The sequence below is a fragment of the Vulpes lagopus genome, chromosome 11 (genome assembly GCF_018345385.1).
Source record: "Vulpes lagopus strain Blue_001 chromosome 11, ASM1834538v1, whole genome shotgun sequence".
In the NCBI taxonomy this organism is placed as follows: Eukaryota; Metazoa; Chordata; class Mammalia; order Carnivora; family Canidae; genus Vulpes; species Vulpes lagopus.
This window is the reverse complement of record NC_054834.1, coordinates 16411823-16428822: the sequence shown is the minus strand read 5'-3', so window position 1 is coordinate 16428822 and position 17000 is coordinate 16411823. Positions and strand designations below refer to the sequence as shown.

Below are 17000 nucleotides of genomic sequence, written 5' to 3'. Positions count from 1 at the left end.
CTGGGAAACCAGTGAATCAGCATGTATTAAGAGCAATGGCCACTCAAGCTCAGAAGCCTTAGGCAGGACAACAGAAGAATATGGATTTCCGCTGGAGAGAACGCTGTGATGTAGTCTGTGCGTGGGAGTGATTTAATGATTCCTCTGAGTGACTGGATGCGGTGCCTGAAAAGCCTACAGGGTACAGCTCTCCCAAATACCTAACCTGGCCGAGACTGGGCTGGGCCACTGCGGGTCACCAGCCTGCCTGGGCTGCCAGAAGGCATGCTTCTAAGCGCTTGCATTTGCCAAAGAAGAAGAGCCCCAAGCTGTAGCATTACATAAAAGTAGAGCTTCTTAAGGCAGATTTTCCAAAGAGAAAAATAAATTAATTGGGTTTGTAGGTTGAAAGGAAAAGCCCAAGAGACAAATCACTGACCCATCTGCAAGTCCCACCGCGAGAGACATCTGAAAAGGCTGCAGCCAGCCAGGATGATTTATTTTTCATTCTTATTAAATAGTGTAATGTAGGAAATTGCTGTTAAAATAAATCTTCACTAACACAAATGAGAAATTGAACTCTTAAAGATCATTTGTTTTCTAGAGAATGTTTTACAAAAGCGTGGGTAAGTCTCAGTGGTCATTGCCCATATATTTACTTCTTTCCAAATACTTTTATGTCATGGACTATATGATTTACAAAAAGGAATTCATTTCATCCTCATAACAACCCTAGGAGGTAGGTACTATTATTACTTCCATTTTACGGATGAGGAAACTGAAGCACAGAGAGGCTAAGTAACTTACTCAATGTACATGGCTAGGGACTGGAAAGGGTGAGAAAAGCCTAGATAGTGGCTCCAGAAGCTGTACTCTTAGCCACTACACAACCCTGCCTTTCATGGCACTATGGAAAGAGCACAAGAAAAATGAGAGGTGGTAACTTTACATAGTGCTATTAAACAAAGCTTATGATTATTTCAACAGCCTCATTTCAATTTTTAAAGAAATGACCAAATTCCTTCTCTTTTTGCAACCAGTACTAGTCTGAACAGGTAATCTGAAATGACTTCCATTCTTCTATACATCTAGCTCCCTACCACTATCCCTGTGATCTACTATTTATGGTGAGTAGGAGCTCTGGGGAAAATTTAGCATTAGAATACAGGATGCAAAGATCACACTCACTAGGATCCCAAAGCTGAATGTATTAACAGGTTCAAAAGTCCCTTAATTAGCTCCAGCTGGGCAGCATGATCACCTCCTTGGTGAGGTCCCATGTTCAAGCATAATCTGAACCTGAGACCAATTTCAGTAAATGATCAGCGAGAATGAGAATGAGAAAGGGTAGGAAGTTTCCTCACCTCTATATCATCTGCCTGCATAGCCAAAGGAGTGACAAGAACATCTAGTACTAAGATTAGTGACATCAGGGTCTTCAGCACTTACCTAGATGTGGGTGCATCGTAGCTTCTGTTGGAGCTGGACCAAGAGAGAAAAAGAGAAAAATGACTGATTAGCAATGAAAGCAAACTCCAGTAATAATCAAATACAATGACAAAACTTTGGTCATAGTAAATTAAATGGTTAGAACCTTTTAAGAGGAGTAAGGAAATGTTAATAAACGCCTTAAAGTAAGACATTCACCTCTCTTTTTAGTTATTACACTTAAAAGTAATGCATTACTCTTGAAGTGAAGAGTAGAACCCCTTACACTCAGAATAGTTGTTTATGATATACAAGCTTAGTCAGGTGTCCCCTGAAACACATAATATCAATATGACGTGATAGTTAATGGATAGGCCAAAACCCAGTACCTGTCAGGGGCTGTTCTGGGTGTTAGGGAAATAGATAAAAGCATCACATTTGCTCTCAAAAGAGCTTACCATCTAGTAACTAGAGTTCAGTGTAATAAGTGCTATGGCAGAGTGTTGGGAAGAGGCTGGGGGGAGACAGAGGACAGGTAATGGATACCAATTTCAGACTGAACAGTAAGAGGGTTGCCAGGAGAGGTTTTCCAGAGAAGATGATTTCTCTGCTGAGTTGGGTTTTTTTTTTTTAAGGTTTTATTTATTTATTTGAGAGAGAGAGAGAGAGAAGCAGACTTCCTGCTGAGTGGGGAGCCAGATGTGGGGCTTGATCCCAGGACCCTGGGATCACTACCTGGGTTGAAGGCAGATGTTTCACCCACTGAGCCACCCAGGCACCCCAGTTGTAATTTATTTTATGATATTTCGGAAAATGAATAATTAAAGATCCAAACTTCTGAAAAGAAAGCCAATATATTCATAACCTTGTGAAAAAACCCTTTAGTATAATAGTCTGGGTGGTTTAAACACCTTGAAAAATATTCACACATGTATGGTGTAAATACAGTCCAAAAGCTAGTAAAGTATTAGGTCTGGGAAGCTTATTTTAATCATCTCTCAGTAAGTGATCATATCAATCTAGTTTTATGTAGTATAACAAAATTTCTTTCTTTTATTTAAATTCAATTAGCCAATATATAGTGTATCATTAGTATAACAAAATTTCTGAGCCTGTAGGAAGTTTAACCTTCTTTCCACATTTATTGGGGTAAATGTACCACAGAAAAATTAGAATAAGTAGCCTGAAGAAGTATAATGTAGTTTAACATTATTTATTACGCTCCCACTTGGATAGTACCTGCTTTGCTTCACACTACTAACATGGGTGACTTATGTGAATCTGGCATTAAGGGCTTTACTCTTTCCTTTATTAAATATAACATGCATACTTTATAGTCTGTCCACCTTCCAAGTGTTTGTCCAGTACCACATTTCAACTACATATATTACATATACTTTCCTACTCCTTTGCCACTGCACTTTTTTTTTTAAGATTTTATTTATTTATTCATGAGACACACACACACAGAGAGAGAGAGAGAGAGAGAGAGAGAGAGAGAGAGGCAGAGTCACAGGAAGAGGGAGAAGCAGGCTCCGTGCAGGGAACCCAATGTGGGACTCGATCCTGGGTCTTCAGGATCACGCCCTGGGCTGAAGGCGGTGCTAAACCGCTGAGCTGAGCCACCCAGGCTGCCCCACGGATCTAGTTTTGACTCATCTTTCTTGATTGCTTGAATGTTTTTATCTCAGCCTTTTGTTGGTCTATTACTGATTCTCTGCCTCTCCAAGGACCTAAGACTGCCCTCACCCAACCACCCCCACCTTGGTCCAATTTCCCGGCTCCTTTGACTTGAAATTGCAGGACCAACCCTAGCTACCACATAAAGTTGCCAAATGGCTTAGACTGGAAGTTTTGTTCTGAGAGAGAATAAAGATGTTCCTAAAGAAGTAGGCTTTGGCTTTGGAGAAAGCAGGATAGAAAATATCTTTAACAGAAGTGTAAAAGACATTCCAGTTCTTTCCAGGTATCTCTCCATCAGGAAAAGAATACCAGGTCAGACAGCTGACCAAGTACATAGAGGGGAGGATGCACTGAGAATGGGGGTTTTCAGAGGAGGTTCTAGCAGAGGTTCTCTGCTAGTTTTCAAAGGGGGAATGAATTAGACACAGAGGAAGATGGCTGGAATGGTTTTGTACCCAAAGAGCTCACTGAGGGGGACACTTCACGATATGGTCCTGACTTAAGCTTCAGTGGTGAACCGCATGAGACTATATACATCAAGGCTGTACAGAACTTTAAGCTGTGAGAACTCACTATTGTAACCCAAAATTGTTAACAAATTTGGATATTCCTAGATTCACAAAAATGATTAGTTGTACATCCTATATTACAGAAAAAAATCACTTCTGAGAAAAATACCAAAAGTTCACTTTAGTTTATACAAACATGTGATTACTTATTAAATCATTTATCTTCCAATAAATATTGGGGCAATTCAGCTTAATATGAAGTTTCTACCAATAATCTGCAAACTGTTATAAACAGTGCAATGGTTAGAGGCCAAACTTTCAATTGTGTTTTAGAATCAAAGTACAATGATCATGGGATACCATATCCTGCAGTTGGAGGTCATGGATCACTCCAAGGAGATCCATGAGCATTGGCAATGGATAAATAAACCCAACTTATAATTCTGAATATCAACTAATTTGTTACTAATCCTAGGCAAAATGAAAACACTATCTGGTTTTAACCAGACGGTAAATGTGTAAAGGAATATGTTTCAGTGAACTCGATGTCATTCAAAATAATCACACATCTCTTAGACTGGAAGTTTTGCACATAGGGGTGCACGTATCTTTTTAAATTGGTGGTTTCATATTCTTTGGGCAAATACCCAGTAGTGGAATTACTGGATCATATGGTAGTTCTATTTTTAATTTTTTGAGGAACCTCCATACTGGATTTTTTTCATTGATAAGTTAATATAGTTGAAAATATAAGAAACCTGAATCACTGTTTTTAGAAGGTACTTTAAAATTTGCTTGAAAAAATATTCCTTATAGAATTTTCTTTCTACTTAGCTGTGCTATTCTTGAAATGGTTTACTAATTTCCATGAGCTATTTTAAGAACAAGACTGGAACTGCCTTGAATGAATACAAGAACTCGGTAGTAATGCAGACTTCATAAAAACAATTATGCCAGGAAAAAAAAAAAACAATTATGCCAGGGATAGTGAAGGTGAATGATTATTAAGTGACACATTGTAAAGGGACCCAATTCACAACAAAACGAGCAATTCATAACTCAAAGACTGAACAGGCATAACATGAAAACAAGTAAATTCTATAGCAAAATATTCAAAGAAAAACATGCTTCTTGGTCTCTTTAAACAATTTACTCGATTTGTTTAAAACAAAGTAGAAGAAAATATATGCTGATATTTTGTTGAGTAAACTGAGAAAAGCACTTGTCTATATATATGTTCACACATCTGTTTGTTAGTGTTGGTTCTAGAGTGACAGGTCCTCTCCTAAGGAGTATCTTCATTGGGAAGGGGGAAAAGATTTTTAATAGCTCATTATTTTCTACTAACAGTGAATTAGTCCGACCTTCACCATATTATGAAAATAACTACTTATCAATCCCTTTCCAAACATTTAAACACAACTGATGTTACATATCTGTCCATTGCTTGGCATAGGTAATGTGAATATTACCTTCCATTTGCTAAATACATTTTCTCTGTTATCTCCAATTAATTAGAGCAGCCCACAGACTAATAATTTGTCTTATGACACTGGTAAAAGAGACGCAGCTGAGTTTTGCTGATGGAAATGGAAGATCAGAATGCTTTGATAAACTTAAAAGGCAGCAAACACCTCTATTTTCATATTAGCATCTATGATTTCATTTGGATCTTGGACCACACAGTCATGTTTTTCTTAATCACATTCCCTTTGTTTAAATCTTGGGTTTTTTTTTTAAGATTATTTATTTATTCATGAGAGACACAGGCAGAGGGAGAAGCACGCTCCCTCTGGGGAGCCTGATGTGGGACTCGATCCCAGGACTCCGGATCACAACCTGAGCCAAAGGCAGATGCTCAACCACTGAGCCACCCAGGTGTCCCAAATCCTTGGGTGTTTTCAAGTAAATATCATAAACAATGGATCAAGATATGGTTTCTCAATATCAAAAGGGGGCAGAAATTCTTCCCATTATCAATTCAATTTGTCCAAGAGACAAATTACATGCTGAAGGTAAAGAAGCTTCGTTTCTTTTTCTTTTTTTTCTTTTTGTAGAAGCTTCGTTTCTTAAGAAAGTATTTCTGTGTTTACGCTTTTTCAAAAGCTGAACCCACCAGCATCTCATGAGATCACATCAGCCTAGAAGAGGCACATTAGAAAGAATGAGGTCATGTTTAACTTCCCCAAAGGTTGTTCTTTGGACAAAAGTCTTTATCTTTCTTTCTTTTTTTTTTTTTTTTTTTTAGTCTTTATCTTTCAACTCATCTATTTTGGAAGGAAACTTTTAAGTAATCATGTTACTACAAAATGTATTTCTGCCCATTTTTTTCAACAAATAATACAAAGGATGGAGATTTCAATATGCTGAGTAGAAAAAGGAAGGGTTGTCTAAAAACAAATTGAGGGAGTGGTTGATGAGCTTTGTGTGAATATTATTGATTACTTAAGATAAAGCCTTTGAGTCTGGCAAGCAATATATATATGATGACAGGCACTTCTTGCAAATAAAGGTATTATGTTATGGGAACTATATCTCCTGGATCATTTTAGAATTCAAAGGCCCTAGGTAGTTTTGCCTCAGGTATTTCTTCACCTAATTTGAAATTCAAATGTATGAAATTTCCAAAGCTAAATATGACAAATTAGACACGGTCTGTGAAGTTACCATTTAATGAGCTATGAACCTAGACTTTCATCTCCCCAGGAATAATTTCTTTATTACTTTTGTATTTTATTGCAATAAAGAACCATTTGACCTTCAAGTATGATAATTAAGCTTCCAAAAATGTTATAAATTCAGAGTGAAAATAGTTCTCTCTGTGTTCAGGAATATACTTATGATCAGTATAAAAGATTCCTTAATATTTAAAGACAGCTAAATTATACACAGAACCAGCAATATTAGGAGGTGTTTTTCTCCTCCCTTCCCCCATTCCCATCTCAATTTGATTTGTGTCTCATAACAACTTATCATCTGTCATATTCTAAAATAAATGGAATAGGAGCAAAACTAAAATATATCTTTATAATCTGCAGATGGGGGAACAGAGAAATCTGCCAGTTAAGATTAATTCTACTAGGAACTGTCAATAATGGGATCTTAAGTAGTAACACTTGTGACTCCTTGTCTTGCTCTGCTCATGTCCTGAACTTTTCTGGTATTTTCTGGGGGAGATAACCATACATTCTTCAAGACCTTGCCGAAGATATGAATAAAAGTTTTAAGTGAAAAAAATCAGAAAACAAAACAATCTACTATCTGAATTGTTGTTTTTTTGTTTGTTTGTTTGTTTTCCCAAATCACTGTGCAATGATCTTTTAAAACATCTTAGACCTCTGAGAACTTGAGGAGATGAGGTTCATAGTTGGGGCAGAGGAGAAAAAGTATAGCTAAAAATTGACCTGTGGCCTGAGCACATGATTTTTAGATAACAATCAGAGTTAGGAAGAAAAATCATTAGGATCATCACCATCATTATATAATTGATAACAACTACTACAATACCAATACCACACTACTACTCAGAGGAAGCAGCCTTGTTGCTAATGTGAACAAAACTTGGCTAGATGTCTGCCAATATCTGTTCTCCTTTCCTTTATTTTAACTGAACAGTGGCCACCCAATTAGAGGCATATTTCACACTGTCCCCTGCAGCTTCTTGTGAAGAAGAAATTAAGCTCTGCTTAGAGGGAGTGAGCAGAAGTGACCTGGGACACATTTAGGGCTGGATCATGCCCTTTAAAGGAATGGCCATGCTTCTCTGGGCCTTTACCCTTCCTGCTGCTAGGACCTGGAGCAGCCAGCTTGGCCCCCCGATATGGAAACTATGTGCTGGACACCACAGCACAAAGCCACCTCCAGACTGATTTATGATGGAGAAATGTACTTCTAACCATTTAAGTCACAGTTGATGAACCTTCCCATAGAAGCTTCATACTCTAATTAGAGTTAACTTCCTATGGGCTGGGGAAGGGGTCCATTTGGGGAAAAGATAATCAATCCCTCTCTATCTCAGCCACAATCCTAAAAGCTGGAGTGGAAATGAGGGCTGCTCAGACTGTGAGTTCCCATGGCTAGAGACTATCTTGTGTATCTCAGCATCCCCTGCCTAGTAACAACAACTGGCACATAGTTGCTTCAAAAATGTTAGTTTATTGGGCAACGATAGCACAAGACATTAATTATTGGACACTAATAATACCAGCAAGACATTGCTGTTAGGAAATTCTAATGTTCTCTGTTTCCTCCCATGTTGGTCACTGGAATCTCTGTTATAATCTTCATGTTATCTTACTTCTGACTCACCTTTATAAGCCTAAGGATACACTGTACAATTCACCTTGTTCTAAAATAAAGGCAACTTATCAACTTTATCAAAAAAAAAAAAACCCACCCCAAAACGGAAACTACAAAAAAGCCAAACCAAAAAGGGCAGACAATCAAACAAGTTAATAAAGCAGAAAACACAGAGATGATGATAAATGAGGGTCAGAATAAAACTACGTCCACTTGACATGAGTAAGATGCATGCTCTGACGTCTTGAGTTGGGTCCTACTATAAAGTGACAGAAGCCATAAAGTTAAGGAAATTGAAGAGTTTGTAACATGAAAAGAAAACACATTGCTCAGGACAAGGGAGGCATTTTGGGTACAGAGACTTGAGAGCTGTCTCTCCTGTGTTTTCTTAGAATGAAGACACTGAGTAACATGAAGAACATCATTTGAAAAAACATCCATCCAACTGTGAGTTTTATAGAGCTGCTCCTAACAAAGTCCATCAATGTGGAAGGAGTGTCCAATGCCTAAGTATGATTATAAAAATGATTCTAGGGCGCAGGAAGTGCAGGCTGACTGGCCAGTGAAGAAATAATAGTGGTTAGACAATTTTGGAAAGGTATATCTGCTCTGTGTGGTTAATTCATTCCCTCAGCCAATAACTGAGTGCCCGGATGCTGTGCCAGCTTCTGAGAATATAAAAATGATCCAGTCTCTCCTGGATCAAGGGGTTTACAGTACAGTAGAAAATACGTGTAGAAGTTAACACCTAACAATGCAATACAGTGAACTAAATTCGGTTAGTAAGTAGCAGGTGGAATAATGATAAAAATAAAGATGATGGAGGAGAAGAGGCTTGAGCTGGATCTTTCGGATGAGGGCAATTTCATCAGTGAGGTGGAGGAGGTGATGAGAAGGGTGAAGAGTCGGCAGGAAAAGGAAGCAGCATGTTTAAGCCACAGAGACAGGCGACAGGACAGCATGTCTGATGAAGTAAGTCAGTGCTCACTGCAGTTGAGTCAGAGAGTGACGTGTTAGGCGAGGGGGGGCAGTGGGAGAGAGCCAGAATGCAGAGATGAGGCTGGAGGGATGGGTAGAGTCAAGGGGCCTTTGAAAGCTGGGGTAAGTGGTGCAAATGGAGGCATTTTCAGAGTTTGAGGCTGGGAGTGAAAAAAAAAAAAAAAAAACAAATGATGTTTGTGTTGAAGAACATTTTGATACATGTGTGGAAGACCTGAACTAAAGAAATGGATATGTAAAAAAAGAAAAGGATTAGGAGATACTAAGAATAAACAATAAATTAGTCTTAGACACATTGGATACAGACTTGGATGAAAGAAAGGAATGAGGAAAGGAATGTTACCTGGGTCTCTGATTGGGTTGATTAAATCACTACCCAGAACTGCAAGAAAGGGATCCCAATGTGGGGAAAAGTCAAGTTCAGTCTAGAATATGTGGAGTTCAAGGTACCTAAATGACATCAAAATGTAAATGCCTAGTAATGATAATGATAGTTAACATTCAGAGAGTATTTATGCGCTAGCTACCATCCTATGCACATCGTTGTTGCATTTAATCTTCACGACTTGACTATGTTTCTTCGGGCACAGAGTATTGTGCCAGGCTCTTGGGAATGGCGCAGGATGCAGCATAATATGTGTTAATTAATAATAATGAATTCCAACTCTTGAAAACATGATTATGAAAATCTGTATTATTTATTACATTAAACAACTCAATCTCTGAATTTAAAAATACAGTTGGATTAATAGGTTGCATGAAATAATATTTTGCAATCCAAAATAAAATTATAATTTAAGGTGTGTTCCGTACAGCTTTGCTCCCCTCCCCTGAGTAATTCATTATAAAGATCCCAAACCTAGGCTTTTTGTCCTTCAAAATATAGGAGAATCTAGCAGATTATATAGCAACTTGAGTAGAAAGTGTACTTCTCTGGATCCAAAAGAACTCAATGTCAAATTCTTCTCAGGCATAAATCTTAGTGTTTTGACTTTGGACTAGATAAAGCTGTCAAGTGGGAATGTATATAACCCTGAGAACGGAAAAGAAGGCTGTTTAAATCTAGGTTCAATCATCTTGGGATAAATAGCCCCAGTTCAAAACACCATTCTTTAGGAAATTAAAAAAGTAGTGAGACCCACCTTGAGCCAGTAGCAAGAAATTTTACTATGGCCCCATGAGTCAGCTCTTCGTCCTTGTTTCTTTAAATCTCATCTGTCCTCAGGATCACTTAGGAACATTTTTTGCCTGCCACAGCTGTAGGAAGGCTACAGCAGGTGGTGAGACCTTGAAGCAAGATTAAGGGTTCCTAGATGGTTTTACCAAAGTCTCCTAATTCAACTCTCTTCATTTGTAAATTACAAGGATAGGGATGTCAGGAACACAGAGCTGGAACCGCTAAACTGAAATGTAAGCTCCAGAATAGCCATGGGGAAAATAGATGTCTTTGAAAAGCAAAAATTTTAACACTGGGCAAATTCAAATGGAATGCATCATTATTTTTTCACTTTAACCATTAAAGTAAATATGGTAAAACCCAATTCTATTAGTTGATTCTGACTTGTGCCATGTGAATTAATCTAAAAAATTTGAATTTCAGGGTACTGGAAAAACATTTAGCCATCTAAGTTACTGAGTAAAAAAAAGAATAGGCAAGGGAAGATTTTGGAAGGTCTTTTTTCTTTTTAAGATTTTATTTATTTATACATGAGAGACACAGAAAGAGAGAGGCAGAGACACAGGCAGAGGGAGAGGCAGGCTCCTCGCAGGAAGCCCCATGGGGGACTCTATCCCGGGACCCTGGGATCACACCCTGGGCTGAAGGTAGGTGCTAAACCGCTGAGCCACCCACAGATCCCCAATTTTGGAAGTTCTGATGTAAAATTATACAGTGTTTGGGTATAGAAGATATTCTTTTTCAGCTTTATTGAGGTATAATTGACAAATAAAAATTGTATGTATTTAAGGGATATAACTCGATGTTTTGATATATGTATACATTGTGAAATAATCACCACTATCAAGCTAATTACTATACCCATCACCTTAAAAAGTATTCTTAACGTGTCGAAAAATATCTAGGTAGGTTAAAGCCCTTCTTCCCTTTATGGACTTGCTTACTGAACTTTTTATCTCCCTCCATCTCACAGTTTAAACAAACGTTCACCAGTCCTTATTACAAAGAATTAAAAATTCCAGAGTTTGGGATCCGAATGCAGTAAATACACTGCCTAGCACCGTGGTCCAGCAGCCCCTAGAGGGTACAGCCACACTGTCTACCGCTCTCCGCTCTCAGAGTGATGAACAGCAGAACAACTGCTGAGCATGGCAGAAAGCAGCCAAGGTTTTTGGCTCCCAACTATGAGCCTGATCCCTCTCCCCTGACATAAAACATTTGCCTTTGGTTATATCCACTTCCATCAACCCAACAACAGAGAATTCCAGCATGGTTTATAAATGGCATGCACCCTTTGGGGCCACTACAGGGCATGACTGCTGTCGGCCGTGCAGCCTGCCATCTGGCCTTGCTAAATAATCAATGTATGTGTGTGAAGGGGGCATGCCAAGAAGCTCACAGGCCACTGAATAAACACACGCGCCATTATTCCCCCTGCCCTGCCCCCACCAGGACGTGGGCGCTTGCTGGACCAGCAGCAGCCATGCTGGTAACACTCACATCAGCTTCACATTTGCCACTTCTGTCTTACAGGGGCTTCAGATGTGTGTATTCTCTCCTAGGTGTTCAGGGAATTACAGTGGCGATGATTCCTTTTTAGTGAAGTTGGTGTTCCTTTTTAATGTCTACTTTTCAAAATTTAAGAATCCACTTTGTATAATGGAACCAACATTGGGCAGTGAGCCCTGAGATTTGGATTCTAGTCCCGCCATTTATGAGTAGTGTATATTTTGTCAAGTTAACTCTCTTGGCTTTGTTGCTAATCTACAGATGAGGAATTTACAGTCCCAGGATCAGGCATAAATTCAAATATGTCCTCATTCCCAGTCTATACATTCACTAACCACACTTACCTCAACATTTTCAACAGGCTTCTTATAGGTGATTCTGAGGGATCTGACTTTGGTCTGCAGACCTTTCTATATTGTTCAATAGTAACTCCTGTAAAAGCCTGACTTATCCTAGTTCCTTTCAGGTTTTCAGTCTCTTCTGAAATTGCCTGCTACTCTGATCACCTGTAACAGTAGTTCACAAAACATTACCACATTTGTCTTTAAAATCACTTAGTGGCAGGGTACATGGATGGCTCAGTTAGTTAAATGGCCAACTCTTGGTTTCAGCTCAGGTCATGATCCCAGGTTGTGGGATCGAGCTCTGCATCAGGCTCTACACTCAGTGGGGAGTCGGCTTGAGGATTCTTTCTCTGCCCTTCCCACCACCCCCACAAATAAATAAATAAATCTTGAAAAAATAAGATAAAATCACTTAGTGACATTTTGGACAATCCCCCAGATGGTCGCATGGCTAACTGCCTTACCTCCTTCTTGGTCTTTGCTCTGATGTCACCTCCTCAGTGAGAATCACCTGACTTAGTTGCCATCTATTTAAAATTGCCGTCTGCCTCTTCTCCTTCCACCCAACTGTGTAATCTTACCCTGCCCAATTTTTAGTTTTTGTTTTTTCCGATAGCATTTGCCACCTCCTAACATGTATCACATTTAATCACTTACTATGTCTCATAGCTGTCATTTCTTTCCTCTCCACTGTAATATAGGCTCCAGAACAGCAGGGATCTTTGTTCTGTTCACTGATATACCCTGAGATCTAGCCTGGAACAGTGCAGGGCCCATGGTAGGCACTCAACAATCTTTGCTGAGTACTGAATATGAATATTGAATGAATTCACTTCTTTATCGTCTACTCTGGGGAATCAATCTAAACAGCTTCCACTTCCAAAACAACTGGGAGTATACAACCTAGCACTTCCCCACCCCTAACCCAGACTGGAATGAGAAACCTCTGGTTCCTCAAAAGTACTATGACATGTCAGCAAGAGATGTGTTTACAATTACTTAGGACCTCAGGATTCAAGTTCAAAACCTGAAATCCCTGAACTTGGTGTGTGTTCCGATAGCACTGAGGGGACCCATCAGTGTGTAGATGAAAATCTGTGAATAATTTTCTGATTTCTTAAGATGGTGATTCATACATTTTTTAAACTGAGGTCAGTGTAAAGGACATTCCTTTGTGATATAGCATTCTGTTACAGCCACGCTGACCTATGGTGTTCCATAGCATGAGGTCAGGATTAAAGAAGATCTCTCAGGAGGCACCTGGGTAGCTCAGTGGTTAAGCATGTGCCTTCAGCTAAGGGCATGATGCTGGGGTCCTAGGATCGAGTCCCACATCAGGGCCCCCACAGAGCCTGCTTCTCCCTTTGCCTATGTCCCTGCCTCTCTCTTTGTGCCTCTCATGAATAAGTAAATAGAATCTTGAAAAATAAAAAAAAAAAGATCTTTCAGGAAGGGCAGTGATTTTTCAACTGCAAAGTGTTTAAGGTGATCAATCAGCAAACATTTATAGAGCACGTGCTTTTATGCCAAGTATTGTTAGGTATTCAGAGAAACAAAAAATTAAGTCATGGGTCCTGCCTTCATGAAGCTTTCAGTTGGAGGATATGAGCAGTTAAAGAATTACAACGCAGACCAATCATGTTAAGAAAGTCAGGAAAGGGATTCCCTGGGTGGCTTGGAGGTTTCGCGCCTGCCTTTGGCCCAGGGCGCAATCCTGGAGTCCCGGGATTGAGTCCTGCATCGGGCTCCTGGCATGGAGCCTGCTTCTCCCTCTGCCTATGTCTCTAGCCCCCCCCCCCCCCAATAAATAAATAAAAATAAATCTTTTTTTTTAAAAAAAAAGCAAATCAGGCAAGTCATCCCAAAGAAAGAGGCATGGGAGTTATCATTTAGAATCCTACTGCAATTCTTTGAAGTCCATTTGCCTCAACAGAGTTGTCCCTTCTGCTTCGTAAGTATAACCCTATATTTGTTATTGTGTGTGTGGGGGAACTTTTGTTACTCCTTTACAACCCAAATGACAGAAATTTACTGTAAAAAATTTTAAAAATACAGATGTTTTTAAAAAATTAAACAAAAATAAATAAATAAAAATAAAAAATTAAACATCCACAATCTCACCACATTGATCTACTTACTCAGGCCTTTTATTTTGCACTAGCTGACTATGAATAAAACTCTGATCCAACAAGATCCTTCCCCTTTATCATTAACTGAGCCTGTACTTTGTATCCAGACTCTGAAAGTAAGGTTACACAGGGCTTGGATCCAGAGACCTACTTCTCTATGATTCCAAAGCCTTCATAAAGCCTAAATCCAAAAGTAAATGACTATCTACCACCACTCTCTCCTCAGCCTCAAGAAAGGAAAAGTAGCCCCTGGCATCTGGAAGCTGGCCTGGCACTCATAGCTGGGCTTTGCTGTTCTTCCAATGAACAGAAATTATTTCACAGAACATCATCTGCAGACAAAGGTGCTCTGGGATTGTGATGGGTCAAGACTGACACAGGACCATTTCATAATCATGCCTGAACACAGACACAACCAGAACACCGTCCCACTCACAGTACACCAAGCATTCCCTTCTCCTGGCTAATAGTCGTGGCTATGTTGTCTTTTTACCAGTTATAGCTTAACCTTCACTCCAGTCTGCCTCCCCTATAGATAGGATTTATTGAGATCTCTAACCAGAATTACTGGTTACAGCATCCAATACAAAGCAAAGCCCTACTTCTACAAACCTTAGCCAAAATCAGGAAATACAGGCCCAAATATCATAATCCTTCTGTAACATCCTCTCATTGAGATGTCCCATGGTTCCATGGCGTGCCTTCTCCATACTGAAACAAACATTACACCCAACCCATCAACTACGAGGGTGCTCCCAGTGGTCTTTGGCTGCAAGGCACTGGATGCTTATAAATATGCTCTGTGTCTATCAGGGGGTGTAGAAGGGAAAGAGAGAGTCCCCACCCTTCCCTTGAGTCTTTTCCCCTCTGGTCATCCTCTCTCTCTCTCCCCTTCCCTTAAATCTTTGATTTTTTTCAAACCCTCAACTTTAAACATTGCCTCACATTTACTTCTCAACTCACAGTAATCTTCCTTCCCTTGACTGTCTGTCTCCAAAGTCTGGGCAAGAGCTTTCCAAACTATAAGGCAGCTTCAGGTGGTCTGGCCTCTCCTGAAACCAACCTCATTTACATTCAAATCACCAATGAGCTTCTAACTGCAAAATCTTAAAGCTTTTTCTCATACTTCATCCTCTCTTCTCTCAGAGCCTTTGTCCCTGCTGAACACCGCCCCCATGACGAAATGTCTTCCTTGAGTCTCCCAGTCTCCCAAGCTGGCCCCTTCTCCAGAATCCCTTTTTCTTCCTGCTTCTGAGCCATCACTAGCCTTCCACACTGGGGCCCTTCCTCCCCTCTCCCGAGGTTCTCCTGGATGAGCACATTCTCTCCTCAGCACCAATATCCTGAGGATTCTCAGATCTGCCCTCCTTCCCAGCAGGCTGGTGGAGGGCCCTGCAGGGATGAAAGCAACTTCCTCAGGGACAATGTGTTGAAGTCCAATTTGTTCCATTCTCTTCCAAACCCCTCTAATGTTTCTTCATTTCTTCTCTCGGTCCCAAGCATCACTGGCCACCAAGTCCCCCAGGCCAGAAACCACAGAATCACCCTGGACCCTCTTCCTGCCCTCACTTCCTATATGATCACATCTTCTCTGAAGTGTCTCTACCATGTCCCCTTCTTCTAGTCGCCAAGACCCAATTTTCATTCAGCTTAAAATTTAGCTCTCACCTCGGTGATACAGCATCCTACTACTGTGTTTAGCTTCCTCCAACTCCTAGGCCCTGCAACCCACTCCACCCCCAATCCCAGAACAATGTTGGAACTCCCGAGCAAATGGAGGGCCCTTACAACCTGCTCCACTTATCTTTCCAGCTTAGCTATAAGGACCTGCTGGGTAGCTTCCTCTTTCCCACATCTATCAGGCTAGTTTCATTCATTCAATACACATTTACTGGCTGCATACAGACATTGTGTGAGGCCTTAGTGATTCGGTAATAAAAAGCACAGTCCCTGTCCTCAAGGAGCCTGTATCTAATGGCAGACAAGGCACCTGTGATAATTTTCTTATTAAAATATGCAATATATGGTTGTCAAGTAAAATGAACACATGCTGGAGGAAGTGCTTCATTTGAAAGGCGGTGTAATGGGATGGTTAATACCATGGGCTACTGGCCAAAGTGCCTGAGCTCCCGGCCCAGCTCTGCCAGTTTCTAGCTGTGTGACCTTAAGCAAGTTGTTCTCACTGTGTCTTCGTTTCATCATCTTTAAAGTGGAGGTAATAATCGTTCCTTCTTCAGAGAGTTGCTGTAAAGATGAAATGAAGTCATGTTTGCAGAATGAATGGGTAGAGTGGAGTCTGGCATGTAACAGCACTGACAGTGTTTCCATTTGTATTATTTTTTTTTTAATTTTTTATTTATTTATGATAGTCACACACAGAGAGAGAGAGAGAGAGATAGGCAGAGAGAGAAGCAGGCTCCATGCACCAGGAGCCCGACGTGGGATTCGATCCCGGGTCTCCAGGATCGCGCCCTGGGCCAAAGGCAGGCGCCAAACCGCTGCGCCACCCAGGGATCCCTCCATTTGTATTATTATTGTGCCTTGAGAGGTATGCCTAGGGAGTATGTTACCACATAGGAGAGTTGCCAAGACCAGCTTGATGAGGAGCTTGAGGAAGATCAGAGAGTTTTTTCCTCAGGAGGAGGCAATACTTAAGCAGGGTCTGAAAGCCTGAGTGAGCCACACAAGACATATAAAGGTAGTCCAGCCCAAGAAAATGGGGGAGTGTGTAAATAATACAAGGTGATGGAGTAAGGTGCTTTCTGGGAATTTTAAGGTAGAAATGAGAAGATGACAAGAAATGAGGTGGGGAGGGGTTCCTGGGTGGCTCAGTCAGTTAAGTGTCCAATTCTTGGTTTGGGCTCAGGTCATGAGCTCACAGTGGTTGGATCAAGCCCCAAGTTGGGCTCTGTGCTCAGCATGGAGTTTGCTTCAGATTCTCTCT

At 40.3% G+C, this 17000-nt stretch overlaps 1 protein-coding gene across 1 annotated transcript in view; it reads right to left on the bottom strand.

The window, feature by feature from the left end:
- RELN (reelin) overlaps positions 1–17000 on the bottom strand; it is a 477996-nt gene that overhangs the window by 262116 nt on the left and 198880 nt on the right. The window contains 1 exon segment of the mRNA XM_041722153.1: positions 1429–1461. Coding sequence (XP_041578087.1) covers positions 1429–1461 — 33 coding nt within the window.